This window comes from Ictidomys tridecemlineatus, chromosome 8, assembly GCF_052094955.1.
Source record: "Ictidomys tridecemlineatus isolate mIctTri1 chromosome 8, mIctTri1.hap1, whole genome shotgun sequence".
In the NCBI taxonomy this organism is placed as follows: Eukaryota; Metazoa; Chordata; class Mammalia; order Rodentia; family Sciuridae; genus Ictidomys; species Ictidomys tridecemlineatus.
Window position 1 is genome coordinate 100,590,517 of NC_135484.1, and position 27,959 is coordinate 100,618,475.

At 36.8% G+C, this 27,959-nt stretch overlaps 1 protein-coding gene across 5 annotated transcripts in view; it reads left to right on the top strand.

Moving 5' to 3' along the window:
• The window catches only part of Pkhd1 (PKHD1 ciliary IPT domain containing fibrocystin/polyductin), a 432,625-nt gene that overhangs the window by 369,197 nt on the left and 35,469 nt on the right, over positions 1–27,959 (top strand). For all 5 annotated transcript variants that reach the window (XM_005318573.4, XM_078019904.1, XM_078019905.1 and 2 more), the window contains one exon: positions 23,315–24,323. In XM_005318573.4, coding sequence (XP_005318630.2) covers positions 23,315–24,323 — 1,009 coding nt within the window. The remainder of the gene's footprint in view (positions 1–23,314; positions 24,324–27,959) is intronic.

Consider the following 27,959-nt stretch of genomic DNA (forward strand, 5'->3'; position numbering starts at 1 on the left):
TTGAAGACCCCTGTCCGCATGGAGTTTTCCTTGTTGAGGAGAGAAGGACCAAGTAATTACACATAATAAATGTTGTCAAATATATTAGAATATCATAAGTACAAAAGAAAAAAAATACAGTAGAACAGCATAGGAGGTCATAGCATGCGTGGACACAGGCTGATCAGAGTGGGTCTTGCTGAGAAGGCACACTCAGTCAAGTAGAAGAAGGCGTGAGTCACATGAACATCTGGGAGAAGAACAGAGAGGTCTGCCTTGGCAGAGGCCCAATGGGATACATGCCCAAAGAGTTTGAGATGCAGCCAGGAGGTCAGAGTGGACTGAGCAGAGTGACTGGAAGGGGAAGTAGCAAAAGATGTGGGTCACAAGTAAAGTGCCCTGGTCCCTGGCCATACTTTTGGTGTGGTTTTAAAGATCACGAAATATAATTCCTTGAACCTATAAATCTGAAAGGAAATCATTCTTCTTTATAAGGGGAGCATGACTCAATGGTTCGTAGAACTTCTCACCCTGAATTAGGAATGTCATTCTATGTTCAGGCCAGGTCAGATTTATGTGTGGTTAGCTAAACCTGCCATTCATCTACGGCAACACTGTTGATTGGAAAGTAAATTATGGAATGAATTCTGTCAGTCAGTGATCAGCACAGAAAGAGCGTTAGAAAAACTTTTTAGAAGCTTAGAACATATCAGATATTGAGGGGGCAATGGAACTTCCATGGGAGTCTAGGTAAGGCAGCAACATCAAACGTTTTACAGAAGTCTTATCGGGGCCAGATGTCCTTATAGAAAGTTCAGCCATGTTTTCCAGCCTCTGACATATCAGCCATCCCTCACACCATACCACCAGAACCTTTCAACATATGTCTACTTTTGTTTGCATGCACAGTGTCAGGGATTAAACCCAGGGCCTTATGCACACTCGGCAAGTGCTCTACCATTGAGGGACACCCACAGTCCTAATATCTAAAATAATAATATTAACTCCTATTAACGACACTCCTGGGATAATAACAGCAACATAAAAGATAGTACTTTTATTTTCATTTTAAAGATGAATAAACTGAGTCTTGCCATGCTTAAACAAACAGACATCCAAATATTCAGTTGCAAGTCAGGATCTGAAACCATATCACAGTCATTGTTCGAGGCACTCCGTCACCATTTCACCTGCCATCCATTTCCCATTGGTCACTTTTCCTATCAAGGTCCTAATGTGGCCTGGTGATAGTTCCTAACACAACACTTTGGCCACTGTCACAGGAAGACATAAATTCTTGTTAACCACAAGAACAATTTGCTTGGGAGAATAGTAAAATGAAGTACAAGGAAGCAGTTGGTAAAGAACCTTTGGTTAAGGGCTGGGGTTGTGGCTCAGCGGTAGACCACTCGCCTAGCATGCGTGGGGCTCTTAGTTTGATCCTCAGCACCACATAAAAATAAATAAGTAAATAAATAAAATAAAGGTATTGTGTCTAACCAAAAAAATAAATCTTAAAAAATAAAAGAACCTTTGGTTAAAAGTTGCACTGTGCACCAACAGGTCACGTAAATGCAGGACTTCTGGATGGGAGATGACAAAGTGAATAGTCTTTGAAGCATCAGGAGATGCAAATACAAATTTCAGTTTCAATGGAGTAGTAAAAATATTTCTTTTGTCTTTACCCTATTTCATAACATGAGAACAAGTATGCTCTCAATGAAATTAATAGTGGGAAAATTTAAGACAAATAAAAGGAAATACTTGTACAGTTAGCGTGTAATCAGCCCATAGACTTCTCTACTGAGGAAGGTCAGGGAGTCAAACGCTGAAGAGGAAAAGAAAAGAGAGGAAAATCTGGTTAATTTTATGACCAATAACAACATTGTAATTATGCTCTAAGTTAAGAATAACGAGATTGAAGCTTTGGGGTATAAAACGATCGTCTCAGAGGACAGGAAGGAATTCTCCCACTCTTACCCCTAAACATTTGAATGACACCAAAGATTCAGCCAGATGCATTATGCGGTGCAGTATCTTCCCAAGAGGCAGCTCCTATTTACCTTGAAAACCATTCTTGAAAGACCAGTGGCTGGTTTTATCTGGAAAATCCTGTATTTCAGGGGAAATCAGCCTTGAATTCGAGCAAAAAGAATTTTGTCTTTGGTGGAATGATAAACTCCCCAGTGATGGATACGGTCCAATTTTGCTCTTGATTCAGTGTGTGAATTTTTCTAAACATAATATTCATATAACTAACTTAGTATATTATAATGTATGGTAGTTGGCCTTTGACACAGAGCAGGTCCAATGGAAAGCACATGAGCTGTCCCTTAGGAATTACAAATATGCTCTTGCCCTTTTGCCAAAGCTTTTTTTTCAAAGTTCAAATGAGCTGCTTGTAGCTTCTAAGTTGGTTTCTTGGTGTGCAATCTGCTGCTTGAGCGCTTGTTTGAGACCTTAATGAAGCTCTGAATCCTTAGCAGTCTCTAAGGGCTCTCAAATTAGTTTTGAGCAGGTCGCCAAGTAGAGAACGCCTAGGAGGGCAAAGCTCATCTGTAGCCACTTTTTAATGAACTTCCAAGAACACAGAGTAAGGGTGATAATGCCCTGCAGATGCTCTTGGAGCCTCCTTAAATGGTGGATGTAGCCTCGATCAGAAAGTCAGGACACCTGTCTTTGCCTCTTAGCATCGATGCTAAACTAAAGGGCACCTTGGCAGTATTTGCTCTTTGTCTTTCTATACTTATTCACTTAAAAATTTTACTTCATTTACTCACAAAAAAAGACATAATGTGTGAGCCAGGGTTATTAACAACAGCTAACAAATAAACCCCACATCTTAGTTGTTTAACGAAATAAAAACTTTGTTTCACTCACATCTCAGGCTGGGGAAGGTGAGGTGGCTCCCTTGACAGATGTCATCCTGGTGGTGACTCATGGAGCCAGGTTGCTTCTAACTTCTGGCTCTGACATCTCAGGCTCCTTCAACTCCAGTGCTTTCGTTGTTTGTTTCTGTTATGTTTTGTTTTGTTTTGGTATTGAGGATTAAATCCAGGGGTGCTTAAACACTAACCCACATTCCCAGTTCTTTTTTTATTTTGTTTAGAAACAGGGTCTTGCTAAGTTGCTTAGGACCTCACTGTGTTGCTTAGGGCCTCACTAAGTTGTTGAGGCTGGCTTTTGAACTCCTGATCCTCCTGCCTCAGCCTCCAGAGTTGCTGGGATTACAGGCATGTGCTACTGCACCTGAAAAGTTCAGCATTTTCTTTTGGAAAACAGAAGCAGTAAGAATAAACCTCTTAGTTTGTTGTGATAAGTAAGTAAAATATGACTCATGTTTTGATGACTTTCACAGTACCTGTCATACAGCACATACTCAGGAAATTTTGGTATTTCTTCCTTTTGTTGTATGCAACAGGTACTGGTGCAAATGTATGGGAAACCTTGGTGTGCTACCATGAGCAAAGCTGATATCTACACTCAAATTGTTCCTGAGCTTAGTGTTGTTATGAGCAATTTTTTTTTCTATAAATGTGACTCTAATTAGGCTTCTTTCCTGAAGGCAAGCATGAGATCTCTTCTTTTATTTTTAACCACCATATTCCCAAAGTTTAGCTCAATATCAGAATAATGGCAAATGCTCTAAAGTAGTGTTAAAACAATGCTTTTAAAATATCAAAACCATACAGGTGGAAAGGCTAGAAAATGACATTCTTTTCTGGTTTCCCTCTCTGTCACCCAGAATTTACAAAATATCTAAGATTATAAGATAATATCTATGGTGACTATTGTTTTTCTGAATCTGTATCAGGTGTCATACAAATTGAAGAGAGAATCTTGAAGTAGTACTATGTGACCATAGTATACCAGTGCTTATAGTTTTTCACTCTTATGAGTGGTTGAGTATAACTAAACTTTTGCTTAATTAAGTATTCTCTTCCATTTATGAGATTGCATATTATTTTATTAGAATCTGTAGATAAATCTTTTAGTAATTGTTCTTACAGCTCCCACTACCACTTTGCTTCATAATTTGTCTAAATTCTTTGTTAGAATTAAATTATTCTTTCTCCACATTATTAATGCCAACTGTTGCACCTCAATAATCTGGCTATGTTTTGTTGCTCAAAATTGCCCAAATTGTCTTTAGAACATATATCTTGCTGAGATGTGATGCACTAGTTTCAGGAAGAGTCATTAAAATTAAAAGATGACTTGTGAATCACTTATCTGCAGTCCCCTGGCTTAGTACCCTATTGGTAAGAATTCTAACAAAATCCATTTAGTGAGAATCCTGACTGCTGATTTGTTGAACTGACTAAGCAGCTTCTGGTTGATTTCACAATATTTCCCAAACATTCTCCCTTCCTAATGCCTATTTATTACCTTTAGTGAGTAGATTGCTTGGTGAGCACTAGCTCCTCTTTCAATCCACTTTCCCTTGCCACGTTTTATAGACACCTGAGCCATTAATTGTTATGCAATCTCCTTGTGCTAGATAGATATCTAGATAGATTGCTCTCTGTATGTGAAAGAGAAACTGAGGTGGACAATGATCTGTCAGTGATTGAAGGTCACAAGGAGTTAAAAAAAACAAAATTGGAATTCACACTGCAGACTTGTCTCTGTTCATCAGATCAGAGCACTTCTTTTGGCAGGATTCTCTTTGGCTTTGCCTTCTATGGCTGATACCAGGAGCACAAAGCATGATGCTCTCATGGTCTCCATTTCTCTGTTTCCAAAAAGCAGCATCAGCTGCAGCCTGTTTCTTTTTCCCTGCAAAGGGAAAGATCTAACATAGCAAAATGAGCAAGTGCAGCCATCTGTGTGCATGTTTCTCCCATATTTAATCTGTTGAAGCCCAAATGTAAGAACTCATCCTGAAAGACTACAGCAGGTCAATTCTGGGTTTATGAAAATATCTTCCTCTAAGTACTTCAATAATTTTGGGGTGTACTGTATTAAGGAAATTCCTTTTCTTTTGTACTAGGAATTGAACCCAGGGGTGCTTAACCACTGAGCAACAGTCTCAGTCCTTTTTATTATTTTATTTTTAGCTAGGGCCTCCCCAAATTGTTGAGTCAGGTTTTGAACCTGCAATCCTCCTGCCTCAGCCTCCCAAACTACTGGGATTACAGGTGTCACCATTGTGCCCTTTTGGGAATTCTCAGATATTAAATTAAGCAAATACTGGGGTGATTCATATAAGGGAAATTTGTGTTTAGAGAGGCAAAAGTTCCAGACTAAATGTTGGTTGAGAACTTAAACACAATCTGTCTTCATTCTAAGTTTCCTGATGACAAAAAGAAAAGAAAAGGAAAAAAAAAAAGAAAAAAATCCCTTAGATTCTTTGCTCCCTTTCATAATACAGCATGTAATATATATACTCAGAAAAAAAAGTACATCACAATATAGCATATAAACTTCATCCATTAGGGTAGGCTAGATTAGGGTTTAGGAAGCCATATCTAATAACCTGAAAACCTCAATAGATTACAACAGCAAAGTTCTATTTTTGGATGCTTTTCTCTGTCTAGGGTTGACAGGGATCCAGGATAAGAGATCAGCCTCTATCTCCTTCTTTGCTGGTCTCTGTGTGAGAGACAAATTTAGAATTGGTAGAACAGAAGTTTGTAGACATTTTCTGTAAAAGGCCAGGGAGTAACTATTTTCAACTTTGTATACAAACAGTTTATGTTGCAGTTAGCTTTCCTGCTTCTTCTGTTGTAGTGCAGAGCAGTCATGAGATGATACACCAACAAATGAGGACTGCTGTGTTCCATAAAACTTTATTTATAACAATAACCATTGGGCCGGATTTGGCTTGTGGTCTAGAGCTTGCCAAGCCTGTCAATTAAATTATATGGCCCCAAAGGAACACTTCTTACCTCTGCTCAGCAGTTAATGACCGATTAATGATCCTGTTCAAACTTAAGAGGGAAGTACAAGTCTGTCACTTCCTGAAGTCAGATTGGGCTTATCTGTAAACACACACACACACACACACACACACACACACACACACACACACACAGGAAATAATGAAACAATAGTTAAGCAGTTATTTTTATGGATCTTAATCAATGCTTGATTAAGGATTCTAGTCTTATAAAGTTCCTCTATCCTTTTATGCTTTCCCTTTAACTGAGAAGAGTCAACTTTACAAGTTGACAGTGTTAACTTGCTAGTTAAAAGGCCTTAGAAGTGGCTGGCCAATCAGAGATGACACTGGTTTCCCTGGGTTTATTCAGCATCGGTGGCTCTCTGGGGTACACATCTGGAGTCCTTCATAAATCTTCACCTTTGGGAATCTCAAGCAAAGTGAGGAGCTGCATCCTAGAAGCAGGACTTAGGAATAGGATTTGGAAGTAGCAAGGGAGGCATTTTATCAGATGACATTTCATAACCATGAAATCGCCTCAGGGAAAAAGTCCTTTTCTCACAGACCAATATCTAAGTTTCCTAGATGTTTCAGAGTAGCCTCTACCTGGGGTGCAATGACAAGGCGGAGTTTGCATTTGATTTTATTAGAAATGGAGTAAACCCATCTTACCAGAAGGATGCCTCTTCTGTATTTCATTTTCTAGCAGGCCTCCATCTCCCAGTCACGACCAACTCATTTAACTATATATTTATTTTGTCCCATCTAAGTCTCTCATAGTTTTATTAAAGCCACACATCCCTTTACCTTCAACTGGCACTCTTTTGAAAAAGTTTTGTTGCCATTGCTCTAAGAGCAAAATTTTAATATTTCATTTGTCTCTACATAGCTCAACTCATTACTATGTCTGGCTCTTCCCCATCATTTAACTAGCTACGGAGAAACGTTTATCCAAGTGGATATTTTATTCAGTCAAAATGATGATAGTAGGAATCTCTGTGTATACTTCTATAAATAGAAGTATATGTTCGTATTGATTCTAATCCATGCCTCCTAAAATTTTAAAGCACTTTCTTATATATGCTCACATAAGCAAAACACTTTAGCAAGCCATTTTTCATTATTAAAAAGTAAAAACAAAAGCAGGATCAGATCACATACTTGGACTGCAATTCATAAGTTAATGGGAGCTCCTGACTTTTGTCCCCTTAACCAGTGATATTTCTATTGAATATGAGAAGACTCTAGAGTCATGGCAAAGAGCCCCACCTTCAAAAGAGTGAAAACAACCTTCATCTAAAAACACATCTAGGGTCTAGATGATGTCTTTGATTCAGGTAATGCTGTACTAGACCTTCACATTGTCATTGATTTAAATTAAGGTACTATTATGGTTTTCTCCCCGCAAAGTTTTAAATTCCATTGCCAATGTCAAGCTGTCAGAGAAAAGAGATTCAATATTGCTAAAGAGACTATATGCCAAGTTTTTTTGTTTTTGTATAATAACAGGTTTTCTGTGACAGGCACTATTCTGAGCATTTTAAAATACATTTGTCATGTTCACATTATGAGTGTGTTACCTGCTATGTTTGAATATGATTTGTCCCTTCTAAAACTCATGTTGATATTTAATTGTCAACAAAATGGTATTGAACAGAAGGGAATAGCTTTTAAGAGATGTTTGGGTCATGGTGGTTCTGCCTCATGCAAAGATCAATGCAATGTGTGAAAGAATGGGTTGCTTACATTATAGAGCATGTAGCCCTCTTTGTCTCCAGCTCTTTTGGCACAAACTTGTTTGCACTTCCATTTTTCTGCCATGTGTGGAGTAGCATGGGACTTTTTTTCATTAGAAACACACCAGTTGTGCCCCATCTAATCTTGAATGCCCATTCTCATAACTGTGAACTAAATAAACCTCTTTATAAAATACCCAGTTAGGGGTGTTATATTATGGCAACAGTCGCAGACTAAGACAATACCATATCTTTAAACTTTCCTCTTTGTAGGAGGAAACTGAGGCACAGTGATGTGAAGTTACTTGACTAAAGTCACAGAGAACATAACAGAGCCAAGATTTAAATGCAGACAGTTGGCACCATAGTTCATAGACCCAAAGTCATGAGAATCACCACTATGCTCTACCATCTTTCCCAGCATGGTCAACAGAAGTGGTTTTTTTTAGTATTTATTTTTTAGATTTAGGTGAAGACAATATCTTTATTTTGTTTCTATGTGGTGCTGAGAATTGAACCCAGTGCTTCATGCACTCATGCATTCTAGGCAAGAGGGTTACCACTTGAGCCACATCCTCAGTCCCAGACGTGTTTTGAAGGTCTTACAAACAACTGAGAAAAATTTAGGCTCCTTTTGTTTATGTGAATTGACCAAAAAGTCACTGAATATTGGCAACTTTATTTTACTGAAACTATGAAGAAAATGCTAACCACCCCCCGGCTTTTTTTTTTTTTTTTTTTTTTTTAGTAGTACTAGGGATTTACTCCAGAGGTGTTATATACCATTGAGCTACATCCCCAGCCCAATTTTTAAATTTATTTTTTTCTTTAGAGATAAGGTCTTGGAGAGTAGCCCAGGCTGACCTTGAACTTGGAATCCTTCTGCCTCAGCTTCCCTGATAGCTGGGGTTACAGCATGTGCCACTGCACCCAGCTGCCAATTCCCTTTACTTAGGCAACTTTGGTGTACAGATTTTTGTTCTTGAATAAAGTCAGTGCAAAAGGAAAGAAAGAACTCGTAAGCTTCAGTTTGCTATCCACAGGTAATCAGGGAGTTGGGTCATTACTGATACCTCTCTTGCTCTTTACTTGAAACATCTGGCATGGCTTTTCTTCCACACGCTTTCTTAGAAACTCTTCACTGTACCTGAGTTCCCATACAGGGCAGTCTTGACTTGCAAAGAAGATTAATATAAAATATCAGGCAAAGGCTTTGTATTCCCAGCCCAGATCTTTATCTCAGAATAAAAGGGGGAAATTTATCTCCTGTGAGTCATGGTCACTGAGGAGCTGGGAACATTTCTCTGGCAGGGAGAGTTGGCAAAAATAGTCCTAGTGGATTTCAAGTTAATTTGACTAATTCTTTCACCACTTGTCAAATGAAACTACTTTTGTTTAGGTAACAAAACAAGCTGTTTCCTCTGCCATTTCTCCAGTGAGCAGTATAGGCACTTGTGGCGAACACACATTACTGCTAACTGTTATGATGTTTGCTGTCAAATTCATTTATTTATACAACTGCTGTAAAAAGCCTGAGGCCCATAAGCAGCCATGAAAGATTTCAGAGTCATGGTGTGGGGTCATGAGAGGGGGGGAAAAAAAGTCTCCACTGGTTATGAGAAAGGAACTGACACAGGAAATGGTCACATATGGCGCAGATTTATTGTGTCCGGGGCTTCCCATTCAAATCTCATTATAGCCACAGCTCAGAGCAGGCCATGGCACAGTCACATTCATTTCAGTTCTGGCATCCAGTAGAAATGACTGCCGCTGCTTCAGAACGAGGGCTGGAGAGGTGATAAGTTTATCATTCTGGGGAAAGAGTGTGCCAGGAATCTTATTTGTAAAGAATGCTGTTGGCTGTCCTGTCTTTAAACTAACCCATGAACGTTGCTTTGTTTAAAGTTGACAGGCAAGGTATGCAAGCAAAAGAGAAATAGAAGGTGGAGAGTAAGAGTGGGGCGGGTGGAGAGTACTACGAAATGAAGGGGAAAGTTAAGAAGAGATGAAAGGGAAAACCATCTTGGATTTTGCAAGGTTTTTATTTTTTCATTAAAGGAATAAAATAAGTGCTCTACTTATAGACACATGTGCATGTGCATGCAAACCCATATGTACACACGTACATACACATATGTGGTTCTCTTTTGCCTAAAACATAGATTTTTGTTTTTCACCTGTAACTTGCCTCTTTCATCAACATTCATATGAATGCTTGCAACACGTATACATGCTATTCCACACTATGAGGCAAATACTAGTTGCTTCATGAGGAAAAGAGGAAAGATCCCCTCCCCCGCAAAAAAAGGCAAAAGGAAGTGCAACGTTGCTTTAAAAAATACTTCTTTTCTGATTATGGCAGGTGGAACAGCTTATATGTATTGACAAGTTTGCTGTGGACTTTGTGCATGTTTCATATCATTTAACCTTCTCCATCAGCCTAACTGGGTACAATTCTTAATCCCTTTGATGAATGAAAAAACTAAGTCAGAGAGAGGAGAAGTAACTTGTTTTGCAACTAGAAAGTGGCAGATGCAGAATGCAATGCAAATCTCTCCAACTCTAAAACGATCTTTCACTGGGTAAACTGTACTTCCTGAACTTGAATTTGTCTCGGCTGCTTTCAGTGTAGTAGTCAAAGAATAAAAATCATGAATAGAACCAAATTCATTGTTATTTGCAGGTGAAATTATATCACAACAAAATAGCAAAAATACAATAGCACTTTCCAAGACATTTATTTCCACTGTACATTAATGATGACATTTCAGCACAATGAAAAATATATAGAATATTTGCTGGAATTTGTTCCACTAGTGTTCCATTGAGAAAAGTAAGGGCTTTTTTTTTTTTTAATCTAAAAAGGTAAAAACAAAATTGAAAATGGATGAGTCAGAAGAAAGTCTCTCTACATGTATGACCCATTACTTGTCCTTCATTACTTATTTTTTATTTCCTGATCATTATTTTTCTCAAAGTAACACTTTTATTAAAAAATAGAAAACATTCAGAAACACCCATAAGAACTTAGTGAAGGCAGAAGGACTTCTGGCACCCTGAAATGGTTGATTTTATGTGGTTTTCCATTTCTCTAGATTCACATGGAAATGTGTCCCCATGGAAAAAGGAGCTAAGTACAGAACTTTGATGAGATTGTGCATAGTGTTGAGACAGTTGCTATGATCTGTAGCTCCTGAGGTGACCAGCCCTTTCCATACCTGTAGATGTGTGCACCCCCCCCATCTAGCAACTTCCTGTTAAACTGCACATCATTGTTGATCTGTTAGGACTGTCTTCTCATGTGGGGGGGTCTCAGGACCCCAGAGCGTTGAAAGACATTTTATTGCACTGTCACTAGATATTAGAGTTGTTGTCCTCACTGAGAATGGTACCAGAGGTGACTGACTACTCTCCTAAGTGCCACTGTGTAACAAATTGTGAAAACCAATCTGGAAATGCATTTATTTTGAAATTCCAGGAACTAAAAGTTTCAATATTCATTGTACTTTTTCAACCAAATGAACTTACATTTCTCAAATGACTTATAATAATTACTATTATAATTGTATATATAATATATAATTAATATATATTAATATAATTATAATTAAATGCAACTTACTCATATATTTCTGAATATAAGTTAAGCATACATGTCATTTGTAATAACTAGAGATTCCATATTATGGTCACTCAGTAGACTTTAAAGACCTCTGTTCCAGACTTTAAATTAACAAAATTGTGTTTCCTGTCATCTAGATTGAATATATTATGCATAAGAGCATCACTTCTAGTTACTTTCACTTTACAAATATAATATCCACCTATTATTTTGAAGCTTTTAAAAACATAATTTTTAGCTAGCATTCCTCATTTTGAAAAAACAGGCTATTTTGCACTACCATTACTAATATGACCAAAACATATTTTCTTTAATAATTCTACTGAAGATCTCTTTGACTAACTTTGTATACTTAGGAACATGGCTTTGAAATTTTGGAGTGTCACTCCTCATAGCCTGAGGACCTGTGACAACATATATAAATGGGGATAAATTCAACCTGTCTTCACTTTATTTGATCTGTGCCTATTTATATTTGTTAGATTAGAAATAATGAGGTGTAAATGTTGTTTGACAGAAAAAAAAATTGTAAATGATTTCTTTTCATTTCTTGAAAGTAAGAGAATGATCATATGTTTTGTTTTTGTCAAAATCTTGTATATTTTACTGTATCACAAATTGTGAAATTTGTCACAAAATGGCTAAAAAATTATCGAGGGAAATGGTGGTGTTAACCTTGAGGAAAAAAAAACATTAATGTTGATGTATTTCATTCAATTTTAAACACATAAATTTTTCTCTTTTGTTGAAAATGGGAAGATGGAAGGATTCTATGTGCCTTTGAGTCAAAACATTTATTTTAAAAATACTTTTTTTTCTTTCCTTCTGATCCATTTTTCTAAATAAAAAATGGAAGTTGTTTCTTTCTTTTTTCTTTCCTTTTAATTTTTTTTTTCCCTAGCAAAGACAACCCCTTTGGCATATTTTCTTTTCAAACGTGAAATGAGGTGGAAAATCCTCATTTCACGACAGGAAGGACAAATATTGACACAAAGTTAATATTTGCTAGAACCCTGGAAGCAACCTGAGTGTATGTACACACACACACACACACACACACACACATACACACACACACATGCACACATACACACACACACCCCTGATCCCCTTCCTCCTCCTCCAGACAGATCTAGCTCACCTCTTGTCTTGGTTTTTACATCCATGGTTTCCAATCTAGGGAAAGGTGGACTGAGCATATTTCATGTCCAGGATGTTTTTAGAAAGTCAAGTGTACCAGAGCAAGTGCTCATGTGCACACATGCACACACATATACAACCTGCTTCATCTAATTTCCCCCACTTAGAGAAGAGCTTCTGGACTTTATCACTGCTCTTGTCCATCTTGAATGCAATAGCATATGCCAAGCCAATACTCACTGGTCACTCAGCATTCATTAAGTGCTGTCCACTCTTGCCTTTTTTGAGAAGGATGCCCTGGGGTGACGGGGCGGCTGCCCTGACAGGCTGGATCACTTATCTGTTCACATTGATTATCAGAGTCAGCTGTGGCCAGACCTTGCTTTTTCTCCTTCTTCCCTCAGCCCCTCTTACAAGCACCCCTGCCTGGATTTTCATGAGGAAATAATCAGATTAGGCCTTTCACGGTGAGTTCATATGGAGTTCTCTTTCTCCAGTGTGCTACTAACTGAATAAATGTGTTTAGTGGTAAATTGTAAATGACATTATGATTACCAAAGCCAGCATGGGTTTCATTTAAAAGTGATCAGAATTGCAGACCACAAAAATTGTGACTGGCAGATAAGGCCATTTGGAAAAGTGGGAAAAGAAACGACAAAAAACAAGTGGGAAAGATAATCATTACTCAAAACTAAACCTTCTCCAACTGAGAAAAGCAGGAGGGAAAGAAATCTGCAGGAAGAAACAATGAAACCCAAGTTAGAAATGATGTGAGACTGTTGCCATGAGCTCCTACCCACTAGTGCTGGAGGACCCAACTGTGAGGCTGCCTGGCTCTGTGTGTACTGTCTCTTAAGGGTACCTAAGTAATCACTCTGTGTGTTCTCTGCCAAATGAAGATCGAAACAACTGTGCTGCTTCCCTGTGTGTTGGTTTTGCCCCCTGCCAAAATTTGAGATGCTAGAGTTGATTAACTCTAGAGATGACATTGGAGGAAAAATGGTAAGATATCGATAAAAACCACCTCATCACCTAATCATTGGTAAATCCTGGCAAAATAAAAATAAAAATTCTTGGAGTAATTTAGGAAGACCAGGATTCCAAGTTAGACTGCAAAACTGCCTAATCAAGATTACTTGTTGATCATTTTTCTACTATCATCTTTTTTAAAAATATTTGTGACTATACTTTTAATCTCCTTTTAAATATTGATTTAAAAGGCCAAATAATAATATGAAAAAAATGAGATTTCACCAAGTATGTGATTTGGCAATAAGCAAAATTCTTTCCCTGTGTGCTTGTTAATACATGGTACAGAAAAGCCCTAAGGATTGTAGCCCTCTCTCACAGTGTCAGTCATCGCACCTGAACCTCACGTCTAAATGCAATCCAAAGGGAAATTGCTCAGATTACATTTCATTTTGCCAGAGGCATATGTAGAAAGAAGTTTAGAAATATGTTTTTTTTCCCTCCCTCTTCTACCTCATTATTACTACTAAATAGTACATTGGGTCAGAATCGCTGTGACTCATTTATTTTTTAATCTATGAATTAAGGATCATTAAATTTGCTATCAAGAGGTTTTAGATAGGGAAGAAGAGTAAGATAGAAGGCAGGCAGGCAGGCAGGCAGGCAAGAATCGATAACCATGTGGTGTAAAGGCTTCTTGTAGGGTCAAGATTTGTCCTTGGCCTGTCCATTCTGCGCCCCTTCCAGGTTCCACACCACTAGTCTCTAGACTTCCTGTTAGATATTTATGTGCCTACAGCTTGCCTAAGCAATCATTCTATGCTGGGAGAAATGACCTTGGGGTGACCACCATCCTGTCCATATAAAATCTGCTTAAGTAGTAACTCAGAGCCCCCCAGGGACAAAGACTGCCTGAGCCCTCAGATCCCTTCTCATATTCTATACCTTCCACACCACCCTTAGTGTGAAGATGCAGTGTCCTTTTCTGAACAGTCTACCTACCACCCATTTTTCTACCACTCTCAGGAAAGAGATGTTCATGTGCTCACTAACCTGTTACACCCCTTTTCCAAAATTTGCTCCCAGTGCTGCATGGAATTCTGAAGCTGAAATCAGCACCATCTTCTTTAACTTCAAAGAGCGTTCTTTTCACCCTTTTGCTTCTGTTGGAACCTCACTTTCTTGTAAAAATGCCCACTCCCTTTAAGGCCCCCTTAAGTCACAGCATCAGATCTTGAGTTTCCTTCCTAGTCCCATGCTCTGAGTAACACCCGTTAGGTAAAACCCCTGCACCTCCCAGGCTTCCCCCATCTGGCTTACTATCTGTGCTCCCTGTTTCCCATGGCTTATGCTCATGTAGTAGGCCTTGCTCTTTATTCTCTGATTATAGGGACAGAATCGCTGTTTTCTTTCCCATTCTAACTCTGACATGATTCTTATCAAGGTAGATAATTTGGCCAAAACCTTGACTGCTTTGGAAATAAATACCACTCAAAGGAGAACAAACAAAAACTTTTTATCCTGAATTTGCTACAGCAAGAGAGTCAGCCGTCATCACCTATATTTGCAAAGACTCAAAGGTAGTGTGAGAAGTCTTTATGATAGAGAAGAGAGAGGGCTTCAGGTGCACCCTGTGAGGAGGCTGTTGGTCTGGGAAACTGTAGGTGAGCCAACTAAATAGGGCATTTGATGTGATTGGCTAGGGGTGTATATTTGGTTAAAATCCACTAGCTTGGAGGCTAGTGTCAAAACAGTGAATTATTATGAAAATTTGCAGCTATTAATCAAGTATTGGCTATTCAGGGGTTATTGTTTACCTTTCTTGAACTGGTTGCTGCTGATAATGGGGTGGCTCAGTAGACTGGTTCCTATAGATGGTGGTTTTTTGAGTTTCATTTTTCTATATGGTATGGTCATTTGTATATTCAGACTCTTGTTGCTCAAGTTATCTTTTGGTCTTCTCTAGAGGAATAACTGAAAGGGAGAGACTTTAATAAAAATTATCATTATTATTAAATTTTTTAAATCAGGGATATTTTCTTTTCTCACTCACTGCATTTACCACTCACTGAAACAATGATAACATTGAAGTTGTCATCACCACTGACCTTCAAAATAATGAACACAGGTATCCTGCTATCAGACTATAACTCATGTTTTTCTAGCTCACTTGTTCAAAAGCCCTTTATTTGTGCTTAAACCCAGTTACATGTATATTTTTCTCCTATATGCAACTGCTACCACCTTTTATTTTCCTTCTGAAGCAGCTTAAATGATCTATGCTTCCTTTTAATTCTCTCACAGATACTAGTAATATTGTGACCCTTAATCTCTTATTCTCAATTGCTGGGCATAACCCCAGCCCTAAGTGAATCTGTTATTCTAATTGTCCCAGGTTTTACTAGGCTGTCAAGGCATTGGCTCATATTCCCTGCAACCCAGACCAATTTACTGTGAAGACGATGAAGTTTAGGTTGTAGGGTCTTCATTTACATGAGTCCCTTCCAAGAATCCTAAAAGAGTCCTAGCAATGTGTTTGCATGGATCTATGCTTTTGTAAAATCTTTAATGTTAAGATATTTTAGCTAATGTTAGTTAAGTTTATACTCTCTTTCAATTCTAGATTCCCCTTCATCATAAGTGCTATAGGGTTAGATGACAATGTACTGGCCAAAGCATTTTCTGGAATCTGGCTAAGGGGAAGTTGAGTTAGACACATGTTTGGTTTGGTTTTGTAGGGTGTTATTTTTGGGGTTCACAATCACTTTTACATTAAATTACTACTGAAGATCTGAGTCTACTTATCTAGTGCTATGACACACAGAAACCAGATCCTACATGTGATGTAAATATGTCTTAGGGTGTGCAAGTATAAAGCAAGAGGTGAAGGAGGTGTAGCATTGAAGTGACAGTGCCATAAATGACAGCCTGTGAAAATTTATTTGGATAATACAGCTTATATAGGAGGAAAAAATCATAAAAATATCCTATATTTTTAACAATTCTGAATATTTATACATATCAAAAGTGAGTTGTGGAGCTGAAAGAACTGAACTTCTAAACTATCAATGCTAGAAAAAAAAGGTTTTAGTTATCTAGACTGAAGAAAAGACTGAATTATCTTTGTAAGACATTTATAGTAAATCTTATGATCTTTATCATAAAAAGCAACACAAACATATATAATAAGAAATAAAGGAAAAATATAGAGGTGAGTTGATAGTATCAAGAAAACATTTCTTTCCCCTAGTTTCTACCAAATTTGAGCTATATATAAGGCTGGTTGAACTTACAATTGTGTTGTGATTCTTTTTCTCAATTTAAATAATATTTGTCCTTACTCCTAAATTTGAATCTATAAATTTTTGCCTGCATTTAAAGACTGATTCCTTCATGTAATACTGAGTTTATTCCTCTTCCACAGTGAGTATTTTACCCCATTTTCTCAATCCACAAAAGTTCCATCCAACCTTCTGCCCCTAATTGTCAACCCTCCAACACTTTGCTTCCCTTCTCACTCTTGGCTTTCAGCTGATGACCTTGATTTGTTGCACATCTCCCAGCAGAAAAGAATGCCTACCCACTTCCACCTCCTACTTACCTCCACCTCCTACTTACCTCCACCTCCTACTCACCCCCACCTACTACCCACCTCCACCTGCACATGTGTTCTTCCTCCTCTCTGCTCCATGGGAGATGTGCGTCTTTCAACCTATCCAATCTCACTTGCTTTTGAAAGGGCTCTGAACTCTGTTCTTCCTTAGCCTCTCAAGATGCTTACTCTGCCAATCATCTGCTCTCCTACCTCAGTCTCTTTTTTCAGGGATTTCTTATCTGTAGAACTTTATCTTTCATCTAAATACAAGCGTCCATCTTTTTTTTCCTTGTACACTTTAAGAAGCTCTGAGTTATCTATTAAATGTTTTTTACAATTTCATCTTGAGTATCAGACTGGTTTAAAGACTTAAATATTTTTTTAAAAACTGACTTTTCAACCCATGTAGAGTATTTCCTTTGATTGAAATCTTATTGTTAAAACTCATAGAAGTAGTAGGCTTGTACTACCAGAGATTACTGTGTAATTGTTTGGTGGGATTATGTGTTGGTTTTGTCTGTTTTATCTTCTTTTAAAAAAGAATCATCTCTAGTTAACTACAACAATGTGTTCAACTATATAAACCCCTGCTTCCATTGTGTAAATGATACTCACTGGTAGGTTCATCTCCCTTATGAAGAGGTTGAGGAAGTCACTTCCTGTCATTGTTCTCATCCTGTGGTCAAAAAACTTCACCTCTGACTGCTGAGTAGCACAGGACTAGAGGAACACGGTGTCTTTCACAAGCCTGAGTAGCCTTAAACATAGTTAATTTGTTATTTATTACAGAGTTTTTTGCATAATGTTATTCCTAGGATAGCAAAAATGTTCTTTTGTCAGGAAGATCTAAACCAAAGGATAAATTTAATCTTTGTATTCACATTTATTCAAAATGAGTGTGTCCTTGATAATATGGGAGGAAAGCATGGGGGAGATTATTTTATAATCACCAATGTTTGTTGAAACGCTTTGTGCTTAAATAATGATTTGAATATGATTTGTCTCCTCCAAAAATGTATGCTGAAATTTAATCCTGGTTATGAGGTGTCACTACGGTGGAAATGGAATACAACCATATTGTTTGTTGTTTAGAGGTGGGGTCTTTGAGAGGGGATTAGGATGGAACAAGGTCATCAGGGTGGAGCCCCCATGACTGAATTATGATGGCTTTATGAAAAGAGAAAGACCAGAGGACTCACACTCGCTTCATCTCTTTCACCATGTGATGCCAAGACCTCCTTCCTCAGGACTCTGACAGCAAGAAGTCATCCCCAGAAGTGCTTCCTAGACCTTGCACCAGTACCATGAGCCAAAACAAAGCTCTTTTCTTTATAATTTACTCAGTTGATGGTACTGTGTTATTAGCTATAGGAAACAGACTACTACAAGGCACTATTTTCAACTAAATGTTGGAGAAATCAGAATGCTTTAGTCCTTTCACAGAAGATGTTCATACACAGAATTTTAAGAGAAAAAAAGGGGGGATAATTAGGGATGGGAACAATGCATGCAATTGGCATTGGAGTTTTTCCTTTGAAGTCAGGAAGATGATTGGCTAAGCTTAAGCCAGCAAATAGTTAATATGTAGTGGAAAAGCCCTCTGTGCCTGTCATTTAATCCCTAGACCCAGCACTATGTTTACTAGTAACAATAAGACAACTAGGTCTTTATTATTGGAGAGATTATGAGGTAACAAAATCTTCTTCCTGTTTTTTTGCTGAAACATACACATGGAACTCCAGTGAATATCTATTCACGTCCTTTAGTTTCTAGATCTTTTAATCCAACTCACACAGAACTCCAATGAATCTTGAAGATGTGTGATTTTTCATAGTCTTTGACCTTACTCATGGGCACGAAGCCTAAACTAGACTCTCACAAATGTACATGTGTGCTTACTACACTTTCGGCAGGGATTGTGCCCTCTCAAATGCTCACCTAACTCTTCCTATCTCAAACCCTTCTCTCCTTCTTTCCCTTATTCTCTGACTCAAGTTCTTGCCATCTTTAAGTCTAGTCTGCCACAAAGAGGGTCAGCTCCGTTCTTCTCCATCCAGTGTCACTGCTGAATAGATGAATAGAGGCTCTGGAATCCTGAGGGCAGAGATGGCTTGAGGGACTAGAATTTGGGGAGATTTGCTTCTGGGTGGAATTGGAAAAATCAATCAATCAATTAAAAGGACTTTTTCAGTGGACCTCTTTGAAGATGTATGTTTGTATACAAATAGCCCCTGTACCTTATTACTCCAAAAGAGTACTTGACTCTTAAAATAAATGTTTCACTTTTGTTATCTTAGCCTTAGAATGCTCTTGTTATCAGGAATGTAATTATGGAAAAATTCATGTACCTCCATGTTTGCTTATTTAATGAATAAATGAGTGATTCCCAAAACACTTTATGTCACAGTCCATTGTGAACAAATCAATGTGAATCAAGAACAGAAGAAAATCTATGTAAACAGCCAGTCATAATTTTCATCTTATGGACTCATGAAATAGTTGAATTTCTCAGAGTTATCATATATTAATCATCAATTTAGGGGAAAATGCAATAAAATATTTGACAGTCTTGATTATCATTTTTATTTTGTATTGTCTTAAAAATAGATGAGCTATGGAATAGTTTTATCACTAGATGCTTAGAAAGAATAACAGAACAAGAGGAACTTTTAAAAGAATATTACATGTTAATTAACCAATATGTATTATGGAGCTTCTACTGTGTTTGAAGTAAGATGTTAATCTCTGGTGTAATTTAAGTATGAGATATAGTCCTGCCCTTGAGCCATAATCACTTAAGGGCAAGGTTGCCTACTTTGGTTGGGTGAGATATTTAATTACATATAGGTATCTAGTAGTAGAGACTGATTGAGAATCATATCTAAGAATTTAGCAGTCCATAGAGGTCACTTCAGAAGACATTATATCTCTTATATGAGAAGCAGGAAGAAGGAAGAGATGTATAAATAACCAGAGATGTGTAAAACAGGGTGGAATGTGAATTATTAATCAATGATATCATCATGGCTGGAAAAAATATATATATGTGAAAATAGTGAACCCTAGAATTAGAAAAGGAGAATCAATGTTACTCAAGAATTTTTCATGAGGAAAGGCCAACTAACTGTCACTCAGAAAGGATATAACTATAATTGAGACTGGTCACCAAGGTCTCAAAGCATAATTTCTATGGCCACCAAGATCATTCAGTGAATTTACTTTCAACTGGATCAATGATTTTGAAGATAATTCTTAACTTAAAATCTGCATGATCATATTATTGAACCACAAGGAGAAAACATACCATGTAAAAGTGACAATTCTTTTGGATATGATAATTAAATTTTTGCTTAAATGAATAATTCAGCATTCAGTTTAATAAGCCCAATTTCTTTAAGAGGCATAGAGCAATTCAAAATTGTTTCATCCTGTGTCAGTTTTTAAGAAATGTATTTCACTTACATTGTTAAATTTGTTGGCATAAGGTTTCTAATGTTAAATTATCCTTTATTGTGAGATCTGTAATAATATATCTTGCATTCCTGTAACTGGTGATTTGTAATATTTCTCTTTTTCTTTTTCTATGATCAGTCTATACTAGATTAATTGGTCTGTTGTTATTTCCCAAGAACACTTTGTTCACTTTTTCTTGTTTTGTTTTATTGTTGTGGTTGTCTCTTTTCAATTTCACTGATTTCTACTGACAAATTTATTATTTCCTTACTTCATCTTACTTCGGGTTGTGTGCTCTTTTTCTGAATTCTTTTTTTTTTCACTCTTGATATGTTGGTCCTTTTCCATATATAATGAGGCATAAATGAGAAAAAATTGTATATACTTAAGGTGTACAATGTGATGTTTTGAGATGCATACACATTGTGAAGTGACTTTCGTTATCAAATTAACTAACATGCATCAACAATTATCTTGTGTGTGTATGTGTAGGTGTATATGCATCTCTGTGTGAGAATATTTAAGATCTTCTCTTTTAGAAAATTATAAGTATGCAAGTTAATATTATCAAGTTGTATTTTAGACATTTTTCCAATTTCTTAAAGTGTATTATAAAGCATTTCTCTTAAATTGTTCTTTCTGATATAAACATTCAACACTGCAACTTTCCTTAGAGGTAATATTTCAACCACTTCCCACATATTTTCTTATGTTAAAATTTTGATTATTCAGTTTGAAATATTTTGTAATTTCTGTTGTGATTTTTTTTTTTTTTAGCCATCATTGTTTTTGCTGTTATTTTCAAGGGAAAAGGAAAGCGTGTTCTATATTTCCAAGGCAACATTTTGGTAATTAAATCTAGTGATATCATGAACAATATTGAAATAGACTTATAATAATATCATATGGAAGGAAGACTTGGGGAAAACATAGATCATGTTCAAACAGTGTTTCTTATATTAGTAATTTTGATATTTTTTAATTCTTCAAATTACTTTGAAGAACTTGCACTAAGGGAAATTCAAACTATCTAGAAAACAATGCAAAAATATTTTGTGAAAATTTATTTTAAAGCAAAGGAAATCCTTTTGGGAGATAAAATATCACTGGGGATTCAGAACGAGAATTATCATAGGTTCACTGGGCAATTAGGAATGGTGGGAATAATGGATAATGATATTTCTTTAAATATTTTTTATTAGCCTGACCATCCTCAACTTGTGCTTTATTTAATGTCAACAATTCTCCCAAATTATTACTTTCTTCTTTTTATCTTACTGCTCTTCTTTATTCTTTATATTTAGGGGAAAAGAAAGTGTGAGAAAATTTTGAAGTTTGACATCTGAACTCTTTTACATTCCAATCATAATATGTATTTTCAATGTTAGCGTACCTCCATAAATTCTCTTTTACAATCTCCTCAATTCACCTCTTTGTCCATTGACTTGAATATTATTACTGCTTCTTCCTTACTCTTTTTCCATTATGGAGCTGGGATTTTATGGTATAGTATATATATATATATATATATATATATATATATATATATATATACAGAGAGAGAGAGAGAGAGAGAGAGAGAGAGAGAGAGAGAGTGTGAGAATCACATATATTGGTCTCTGTTACAATGGAGTTAGAGCTACTAGAACCTTTTTGGATATGGATGATAGGAAATATTTTGTACTAATATTTAGGGGTTCCTAAGCCAAAACTCCTAAGATTTTTGTCATTTTCTGTGTGATGGGAACTTCTCACACAGAGCTTTTAAATTCTTTGAATTTTCTGGGTGATAGGAGCATCATTTGTCCTACTGAAGTGAGTTTTGTTGGATTCTTGATAGCCTCAGGCTGTTGGCTGGTGGCTAGGGGATCCTACCATGTGACTAGAGGATTGGAATATTTAGCCCACCCCTTTACAACCAAGGAAGGGAGAAGGGCTGAAGATTGAGTTGAGCACCAAAGGCCAAAGATTTAATCAATTTTGCCTTCATAAAGAAGCCTCTATGTAAATCCAAAAGGACTGGGTTTGGGGAGCCTGTGGATGGCTGAACATGGGGAGGTGCCAGGTGGTTTTTTTTTTTTTTTTTTTTTTGCCTCTTTCCATGAATTTTATACTATGTATCTCCTCCCTTTGGGGGTTTGTATCTTTTGTTATATCTTCTATAATAAATGTCTAACATGAATAATGTGTTTCCCTGAATGCTGAGCCTTTTTAACAAATTAATTGATCCCAAGGACAGGGTAAGGGAACCCTGATTTACAATTGATTAGTCAGAAGCACAAGTCAGGTCTGGGACTTGTGAGAGTATCTGAAGTGTGTGTGAGACTAAGCTCTTATCCTGTGGGGTCTGATGATAATAAAAGGTAGTGTCATAACTGATTTAAGTTGTATGGCATCCAATTGGGGTCAGATGGAGAACTGGTTATTGGTGGGGAGAAACATCCCTGCAGTTTTGATGAAGTATTCTGTGTTGTACAGCATGTGTGAGAGTGGGAAAAAAATGTTTTTCCTCCAAATTTTTTAGTGATTATTTCTAACCTAAGTCTTTTACTGATTCAACTCTTTTTACACTTAGTTATTATTTTTACCAACTTCAAATAGTATACATCATGTAGTATAATTAAAATAAAACAAACAGCTATTATTTAAGGCATATATATTTTCATATTTTTCCCAATTTCTTTGTTTGTACTCTTTCTGGGGATATAGCTCAGTGGGTAGAATCCTTGCCTCTCATGCAAAAGGCCTTTGGTTCAATCCCCAGCACCACCAAAAAAAAAAAAAAAAAAAAAAAAAAAAATCTTTGTACTCTCAATCCAGCACACTTAGATGTTCAATAGATATTTCAGGAAGTTACAGAGAATGGGAGTGATGGATTGCAGATCATCTTTGAGTGATCATGGCTCATATGTCACTTATTTTTCTTTGTTTTATAGGTACATATAGAGAAGAACAGAAATGTACTTACCGAGCATTGATACAAGGCTTTATGTGCAAACAGACTGACCAAGTACTCCTAATTATTGAAAATATTGATATCACTTGGGGAATCCAGAATGTATATCCAGTTGTATCTGTTACTAGTGGTTTTGTTGATGTATTTAGTAGTGTAAATGCCAATACCCTATGCTCTACCCCTAGGCCTGTATCCACTTTCTATACCATTTTACCCACCAGGCAAATCACCAAGGTCTGCTTTGTAGATCAGACTCCTCAAGTTTTACGTTTTCACCTATTGGGAAACAAAAGTACCTCTAAGTTTCTTTTGGCTGTATTTTACCATGAGCTCCAGAGACCCCACGTTTTCTTAGGGGAATATTTTATTCCACCTACCCTAGTGCAATCAGTTTCCTCATTGCTGGATGAGCCTATTGGTGCCAACTATTTCAACATCATGGATAACCTCTTGTATGTTGTCCTGCAAGGAGAGGAGCCCATTGAAATACGCACAGGGCTTTCCATTTATTTGGCCTTCACTGTGACAATTTCAGTCCTAGAAAAAGGCTGGGAAACAGTGATGCTTGAGAAACTAACTAACTTCCTACAGATTGATCAAAACCAAATCAGATTTACTCATGAGATGCCTGGCAATGAAGGGACCTTAAAGACCATTGTTGACAGTAGAGCCAAAAGAAAGCGCAATTGCCCAACTGTGACCTGTGCCAGTCATTATAGAAGAGTTGGTCAGCGTAGAACTCTCATGGAAATGAGTTCAGACACAATCTTACCACCAGCCACTATGGAAACTATCTCAAAAGTGATCATCATTGAAATTGGCGATCTGCCAAAAGTAAGGAGCTCTGAACTGATCCCATCCTTATCAAGTAGCAAATTACAGACGTTGGCTCGCCAAGTCATCACTGCTCAACAGACTGGAGTGCTGCAGAATGTTCTGAATATGACTTTTGGGGCATTAGTGGTGACTCAAGGAGTCATTGGCTATGGGTAAGTACTAACATAATAATATCAGAATCAGGGCTGATCTTTCTTAAAGCATTTTTTGGTGCTTATTAATTATAGATAATATGTGTTTCATTGTGGCTAACTTGTGTATATATAAAAATATAATTTGATTAGTTTCACTCCCTAGTACCTTCCCTGAAGACTGATTTCTTGTGTTCATATTGACACGTAATTGCGATTGTCAACCTACTTACACTGAATCACATAATCTGGCTCTGTTTTAAAGATGAGAAAAAAAGCTCAAAAAGTCATTTAAAGATTAAACTATCAATTTTTAAATTCATTATTCAATCCACATTCTTCATGATTTTTCTATTTTACAGGCATTTAAAGACATTTTATTTTGGTAACTTAAAGTAAAAGTATATAAAAATGTTTTTCTGAAGCAACTTATTTTCAGTTAATTTGCTCACTTACTTACTCATATAATAAATTTAAGCAAGGGGCTAGTCTCTGGGGTTGCTAAGATGAAAAAGTAATTCTTTTGCTACTTTTGTCATTTTTTGGTAGTGCTAATAAATAAGCAACTAATATTTAATGGATAGTATTTATTTGTAAACAACCATCTTCTATGTGTGTGGGGATCTCTAGAATTGAACATAAAGGAGAACCAAAAAGAGAGACTCCTTCACACTCACAGGTCTATTCACAAATACATTCATTGCCTTTTTATGCACAGGGTGACCTATCAGAATGATGCTTAGGATTTTTGTACTGTCTTTAAAATGAATAAGTGTTCTTTTTCAGTGAAAAGAAAGCTGAAGCCGTTTTTGTTTGTTTGTTTTTGTCTCCCCCCCCCCAATCTGGTGTATTTGAAGGACATTGGAAATTGTTAGCTTAGAATTAAAAAGAATTTATAGTTTATGATTGCTCAAGCTATTAAATCTTGAATATTTTTTCCAGCCATCAAACTTTCACCTTATTAGTGATGTTATTATATTGTACATGAAATATTAGGAATCTAAAAAATTTTATAAGTAATACATCTTAGGTTATGCTTAGTTTTTTTTTCCTTTACCATAATTTTATTTAGGTCTCACTGAGTTACTGTAAGTATATTATAGGCATGTATACCTCATTCAGCCCATTGCTTGATTTTACTTAGAATTATAGTTATGACCTGTCCTCATAGGTCATCATTCCAAAATGACTGATTTTGATTTTTGTATAAAACTACTCGGTGAATATTCGATCCTTAACTGGAAAGAGAAAAGTCAATGGGTAGAACAAGCAAGGTACATCTGAGGAATTCCTGCAGATATTGGGTCTGACACCAGTCAGGTAGACACCCACATAGAGTGCGGCATATCATTCCATCACGAGGAATTGAGAGAGCATCAGAGAAAAAGATCACTTTTACTTTTCACCCACCATTCATCATAGTCCCCATGTTTTCACTTTTGACTCAGATATTTCTGATTTAATAAGAAACTACTGAACGTGTATATTGTAGCATTGATTTTCTGTTGGAATGTGTTATATCCTCCATTTCTTTCTATTTCTCTGGTATTTTAAGAGAGGTTTTCTAGACATAATTCAAAAAGTAAATCTTCTGAAGATAAAGTCTGTAAGCATGTCTGAACAAATCTTTGCAGAATGAGAAACCCATGTTCTATGCAATTGAAAGAGAATTAGCAAGGTTTCTCAACTCCTAGGAGTTGCCAAATATGGTAAATACAGCCCCCAGCCTTGCAGGCCCCAAGGACAGCTTTGTTTCCTTCAGCTTTGATCAGTGTCAGTGGAGACTTCCATTCAACTCACTGGAGAGCCATTGACAAGCTAATGAATTGACCTTGAGACAGCAGAAATGAGTCCAGCAACCAGTCCTTCCTGGAAAAGTACCATGTATGTTCTCCAGAGATTCATTCTTGTTAATCTAATAGGGCTTTGGAAATTTCAAAAAATGAGGCCATGTTGGATTGCTGCATTTCCAGGAGCGTGCTGCTTACTTTCAAGAGGGTACTAACTTTGGCTTTGTGGGAGAGAAATATGTATATTTGGTATTTGGCAGAGTTGACCATAAGCTATAAAATAGGGAGAATATTCTGGATTATCAAAGTCATCTCAACCAAGGACACAGCCCTTAAAAAAGGAGAGCTTTCTCCTGTGGTCAAAAATGGCAGAAGAGGAAAGCAGAGCCTTTGAAGTGTGAGAAGGCCCTAATGTGTCACTGCTTTTAAGGTGGAAAAGGACATGTGAAAAGCATGGTAGGTAGACTCTATGAGGAGACAGTGGACATTGGTTGGCCACTAGTGAGCAGACAGGGACTTCAATTCTACAGCCACAAGGGATGAATTCTGCTGATACCCAGAATGGGTTTGGAACTGGATTCTTCCTGAGAGCCTCTTCAAGTGCATGGAACTCAGCTGAGCCTATTTAGATTCTCACCCATTCCCTAATGAATAATACACTGGTGTAATTCTAAGTTGTGGTATTCTGTTATGCTGCAAAGCATAAAGCTCTTTGATTGTGACATTATCATGAACCATGGACCCAGAAAACAGTTGTGGGTCCATTAAAGGGATAATGACAATGTGGGAGATTACATCTGTGTGTTTGTGTGTGTCTCTGTGTGTGTGTATTTATCACATTAGTGGCTTTTTAAGTTCCCCTTTTCTACATAAGAAGTACACTTTTAAATTGCCTTAGAACAGAGAAGAAAACTAGGAGAGTCAATAGGTGATGCCAGTTAACTGATATCAGTTCAGGTTTTCATTTCTGCAACCCAGGCACCTGCTTCTAGGAAACAGCTACTTGAAGTTTGCAAGGAAGAGTTTTCAACACAAGAGGATTAGCTTTCAAGATTGGTAGAACCTTTGTCTTGGAAGATAATCGTGTGTTGCCAGTTCCTCATTGCAAAGCCATGACCTTACCACTGCAGAGTATTTTGATGCCATATCATCTTTTCCCTACAGAGTAAATTCACTACTTCATTAAGTTAGGTGAATGACAAAATTATTGTAATAATGTTTCATATTTGTGGCCTTAAGTTCTGCATAAACAAGTTTTCTAAACAATTAAAAGTTGTTCCTTTAATTACTAGCAGCATTTTAAAAAGTCTTCAACTAAAACTAAAAAAAAAAAAAAGACAGATTACATAAGAGCCTTATTAAATGGGAAATAACAGAGAACATTCACACTTTTATTGATGATTCATGGTTATCATTTAAACTATCATTTATTTCACAGCACTGTTTCTGCAATAATGCCCTTGGGGACTATTGTTCTTATACTAAATGGTCTCTGAACACTAAATCTTTGATTCTTGTTCTGCAGTTTACATCTTTTATTTTCTATTTTCCTTGTGAACAGGATGTTAATTGTAATCTTTTGCTGCTGCTGACATGTCTGCATCCAGCGATTCCCTGTTTTCACGTATATGAGATTCTAATTCCAAAATTGAATCACACTATCTAAAAATCAAATAAGTTAAGATTTTTGTGCACACATGGAAAATTTATAAGTAACTGCAATAGACTCACAAAATGCTACATTTTTTTAATTCCCCAAACATTATTTTAACAGCTATTATGTTCAAACTATTATATGGATTCTATAAAATCTAGATCTTTTTTTTTAGTGGAGGGGTAAAAAACATTTATTCAGCTAGTTTATTAG